We start from the raw sequence: 5,309 nt of genomic DNA, 5'->3' as shown, positions 1-5,309 counted from the left end.
GTGTGCATGCGTGCGTGCGTGCGCGTTTCTGCGAGCGTGCGTGCGTGCGCGTTTCTGCGAGCACGTGTGCATGCGTGCGTGCGTGCGCGTTTCTGCGAGCGTGCGTGCGTGCGCGTTTCTGCGAGCACGTGTGCATGCGTGCGTGCGTGCGCGTTTCTGCGAGCGTGCGTGCGTGCGCGTTTCTACGAGCGTGCATGCGTGCGTGCGTGCGCGTTTCTGCGAGCGTGCATGCGTGCGTGCGTGCGCGTTTCTGCGAGCGTGTGTGCAGGCGTGCGTGCGTGCGCGTTTCTGCGAGCGTGCGTGCGCGTTTCTGCGAGCGTGCATGCGTGCGTGCTTCTGCGAGCGAGCGAGCGTGCTTGCATGTGTGCGGGCGTGCGCGTTTAACTAAAGAATTACGTGACAACTATTCAGTACGGCAATTCATTATGGTAATAATTTATGAAGGCATCTACAGGGCCGGATCTAGCTTTCAGGGGACGGTGGGGGTTGATATTTGAGTGAAGGCGTGCTGAAGGCAAGCGGTGCTAGGGTGGCCCCATTTTACTAGACTGTATCATAACATCAGAAGTTAATAATAATAAATTATCTATATTAATAATCTATAATCATTGTGAGATTATTGTAACATGTGCCATCACGGGCCCAATAGGCAATAGGCGGCGCCATTTACTTCCCGAAGCCAGTTGCATTCTACAACGTGGCAGGCTGGACTGTGGTGGAATAAAAATACTTTATTAAAAATCAGATTATATATGTTACACGTCAGCTCTTCCGTCTTTACTTTAGAAATACAACAATTATTCACTCCTGATAACATTAGTCAGTGGCTGAACTGGGGGGTTGCAATAAACCCCTTTCTAGGCCTGACACTGACCTGGTCGGTTAGCTGCTGCCGCCGCACACTTGGGCTCCGTATCTGCCGCCGCTCCATTCTCCGGACATAGAGGCTTCATCATCTTCATCTTCACCTTCGATTCATCTGTCTTCTCAGCAGAGTAAGCTAAAATATGGAAGTCGCCTATGAATTTCTTTGGGATCTTTTGTTTCTGATCGTATAATCTACTGACACATGAACTCGTTCTCAAATTACGCGCATCGTACTAAATGTAATAATTCGCAAAACTTACATATATACAAAATGTGCTTACTCGTGTATAAAGTGGAATATATGCACTGGTGCGCAACAATTTGCAATTCGCTCATCCAGATCTGCCCTCTTACAGACGCACAGGCTATACAGGACTGATATATACCAATATGTTCTGCTTGCATCTATGATAAATACGACATACGCATATACGCTCTCCTATGACACTATTCTTCCTATGACAAATATTGGCGAGTCAACTTCGTTCCGCTTTACAGCTGAAATTCACTGCTTGCGTTCATAATAGCGCTCCTAAACTCCTATGATGCGCACAACACATACAACAATATTTGTCATAGGAAGAATCTTCCTATGACAAATAGTGCCATAGGAAGAATCTTCCTATGACAAATAGTGTCATAGGAGAGCGAATATGTCGTAGTTGTCATAGATGCGAGCAGAACATGTTGCATATACGTACATATCTCACTGTCGGCGCCGTATCGCACTCGGCACATTTTGTAGAGTGGGCAGCGGCTCCAGACGACGCAGGTGATGCCGACGACGACCAGCACGAGAACGGACAGCACCACAGACACGGCGATAACGATGGCATCCCTGCAACGTACGTAAATATATGCATACACACTCGCTCACTCACTCACTCATTCACTCACTCACTCACTCGATCGATCGATCGCTCGCTCGCTCGCTCGCTCGCTCACTCACTCACTCACTCACTCACTCACTCAGTCGAACGATCGCTCGCTCGCTCACTCACTCACTCACTCACTCACTCACTCACTCACTCACTTACTCACTCACTCACTCACTCACTCACTCACTCACTCACTCACTCACTCACTCACTCGCTCGCTCGCTCGCTCACTCACGCACTCCCTCACTCACTATCTCACTCGCTCGCTCACTCACGCACTCCCTCACTCACTCGCTCACTCGCTCACTCACACACTCATGCAATGACAACTAGCAATTCTCCATTCACTCCCAACGCATTGCTCACGCATTTCGTCACCCACGCTATCTCAGTAGTATGGCAATATCTCTTTCACTCGTTTCCCCCATTTCCTACACTATTTAAGTAATTTTCATTACATTCAATTTACTCGCTAATTTCTGAGAAATAGTTCGATCTTTTATCCCCTTAGTTCTTTTCTTCTCTTATCTCTCTGAATTAGCTCGATTTTTATTCTTTTATTTTCCTTCACTGCCTCATTTCTGTGCAATAGTTCGATCTATTAGTTCCTTAATTTCCTTTATTCCCTTATTTCCGACTATTAATTGTTTGATCCTGGATTGCCATGATTTCCTCAAATCCGTTATTTCCCGTGATATCCGCGTAACGATCGTACTAGTCCGTACTGCCACTTACTCTCCGTCTCTCTCTCTCTCTCTCTCTCTCTCTCTCTCTCTTCCGTCTGATCACTATAGATGGTAGGAGTGTAAACGAGATAACCGCGACGAGACGATAGAGAGTAAGAGAGAGAGAGAGATGAGAGAGACGCAGAGAGAGAGAAAGAGAGCGAAGAGTAGAACGAGAGAGAGAGCGAGAGGAGAGAGAGCAGAGAGGAGAGGAGCGCCGAGAGAGAGAGAGAGAGGCGAGAGAGAGAGAGAGAGAGAGAGAGAGAGAGAGAGAGCGAGAGAGAGGAGAGAGAGAGAGCGAGGGAGAGGCGAGAGAGCCCAGAGAGAGACAGAGAGCGAAGAGCGCAGAGAGAGAGAAAGAAAGAGAGCGAGAGCGAGCAGCAGAGTAGAGAGAGAGAGAGAGAGAGAGAGAGAGAGAGCAGAGAAGAGAAGAGAGAGAGAGAGAGTCGGCGATAGAGGCCGGACAGTACCACGGCACGGACACGACCATGAGGGATGGGAGAAGGTGAGTAGCGCAGGGGAACGAGAGAGCGGGGGAGCAGGAAGAGGCCGTGCAGCGGGCCGAGAACAGGCACCGCCCCGGCAGGCCTCCGAATATTGCGCCGACCCTTCGCTCGGAAAACGTACGGCAATGGCGTGCGCCACGGTCGCTCGGCCGGTGGCCTACAGCCACGAACTTCCTATCGCACACAATATTCGTTGTACTGTGTCTGTTCCGCCCGCATCATTAGGAGTTTTCAGAGGCGAGCTGTTATGACGCAAGCCAGTGAAATTTCCAGCCTGCATAAAGCCGAAAGCAAGCTAACGGCTCGCCACATATCTTTCCGCTAGGAAAAATACCTTCGCTACTGATTAGATAGTGCATACGGAGAACGTTACCATGCCGCTATGCGTATGTTTGGTGCATCCACCGGCATGCTAGCACGCAGGCATGCCTTCCCACATGATAAAGCGGGTATTGAACGAGCGCACACCGGCTAGAAGAGCGGCGCATAGCTACGCGACCCGCCGACGGTAGAGCGCACGCTATCACGTACACGCTGTGCTCTCCGCTCCAACGAGCGGTATTAGTTGAGTCAGAAACGGAGGACTCGATCAGGCCGATTAGTCCTATCCCGAACGACGAGGGACTGAAGTCACTACGTAGTTACTTAGCCTTAGAAGAACGAGGACTCCGATCGACAGGAGCGTAGTTCCAGTTATCAAAGAACAGGACCTGATCAAGCTTTGGCGTATTACTTACTCAAGAACCCAGGACTGACTCAAGGACGCGGTATTCTTATCAGAACGAGACTGATCAGAGCGGCCGTTTCGGTTATCAAGACGAGGACTGATCAAGGAGGCGTATTACTGGTATCAACAGCGAGGACTGATGAGAGCGGTCTTACCGCGGTTATCAAGGAGCGAGGACTGATCCCAAGGAAGCGTTTCGCTTTACCTGCCCACCGAGCGACGGACCGCGTGATCACAGGAGCGGTTTAAGTATGCCCTTAATACAGTAGCACATCCGGCTTGCACCTCACTTCCGCGGCCAGGCTCGGATCGACTCCGTCCCTTATCGCCGACAAAATGCAAAGGCGTGGCTGCATTCAACCGCTAGGAGTGAGCACCCGACGTATAATGGCGACCGCTCCGTCCCAGGTAACACTAGGGTTTACGCCATACATTCCATAAGTCGATCGTCATCACCTGGTCAGATAGATCGATCGCTCTCTTTTCGCGCTTCATGATCCCTGCGCCGGTGCGAGGTTTACGTGGTAGGGGTCCAAGGCCGCCGTACGGCTGAACAGAATCTCCTAAGGGGGCCGGGGGCACAAACTTCTCAATCAACTCCTGGGGGCGGGCGCGACTCCGAACGTCGCGTGTGAATGGTGGCAGAGCGGGGCCCGCAATACGTTGGATCGAGACGTCCATTCCAGTGTGGTAGGGGCCCTGGGGTCCTAGAGACACCCGAGGCCCTTTCCCGCCGGCTAAGTGACGCAAAGAGAGGCACGTTAGGGGCGGTTATTTGGACGAAAATTTAGCAAGCTTATTCCTATGTAATTTGCTCCCAAAATCTAGGAGGGACAGGCTGCCGCCCCGCTTGCCCCCCAGAGGCTACGGCCCGTGGCGTCAGCATTCGACATCTCCTAGATACGTACGGAGTAACATACCACTAGCAAGGATAATCGCCACTTCACAATTCTCCGGGCCCTGACCGCCGCCACTAGGCGAGGGGAGCTGCGTGTTGTGACAGCATTCCGTTGATTGCACGAGTAAACGCCATGTCCCTGATGGAAACTCTCTCACTTGCTAAGGCGGCCCGAAAGCCAGTCGCCCGCCCAGCACTGACGTAGGGTTACGGTGCTGTTCGCATCGCGCTTCCGCCTCAGCCTGCCTGACAGGGCCGTCGCCAGGCATCTGGCCCTAAGTGAGGCCCCAGTTCACCGAAGCGGGCGCGACGGCCGCCCCTCCTTAAAGGCGCGGATAGACTGTTGAGCGCCGGTTTTCCCCCTCCCCCCCGGTGGGGCCTCCTCCCGCACAAGTTTTGTTGGGAGAATGGCGTGACAGCATCGCGAACATGGTGGTGTACGCCTAGCGAGTTTTACAAACTACGAAGATCTTCTACACCATCTGTGAGGAAGCAGAAGTAACAGAGTACACTTGGGAAACCTGCTTGTCACATTGGCTGGCAAAAGTTTAAAAATAACCTAGTCCGCGAATGGATGTTGACAGCCCAAGCTGCTCAGGTCTCCCCGCCTGCAGCGCCCACCCCGGTGCCAGCGTCGAAATAGAAGGTGGGTGAGCGAGTGCCTGACGAGTCCAGTCGTCCTAACATCCTACTCAGAGCCTGTTCCTC

At 52.1% G+C, this 5,309-nt stretch overlaps 1 protein-coding gene across 1 annotated transcript; it reads right to left on the bottom strand.

Moving 5' to 3' along the window:
* Positions 1–874: 874 nt before the first annotated feature.
* LOC106807641 lies at positions 875–4,870 on the bottom strand (the record flags this gene model as incomplete). The annotated part of the gene is given in 4 exon segments (XM_014810051.1): positions 875–1,000; positions 1,569–1,705; positions 4,251–4,440; positions 4,813–4,870. Coding segments are annotated over 4 exon segments (511 nt in total), but the record flags the coding sequence as incomplete, so codon positions are not given.
* Positions 4,871–5,309: the final 439 nt, after the last annotated feature.

The sequence above is a fragment of the Priapulus caudatus genome, unplaced genomic scaffold (assembly GCF_000485595.1).
Source record: "Priapulus caudatus unplaced genomic scaffold, Priapulus_caudatus-5.0.1 Scaffold227, whole genome shotgun sequence".
In the NCBI taxonomy this organism is placed as follows: Eukaryota; Metazoa; Priapulida; class Priapulimorpha; order Priapulimorphida; family Priapulidae; genus Priapulus; species Priapulus caudatus.
Note: the sequence above shows the minus strand (reverse complement) of the source record. Positions and strands in the feature narration are given on the sequence as shown.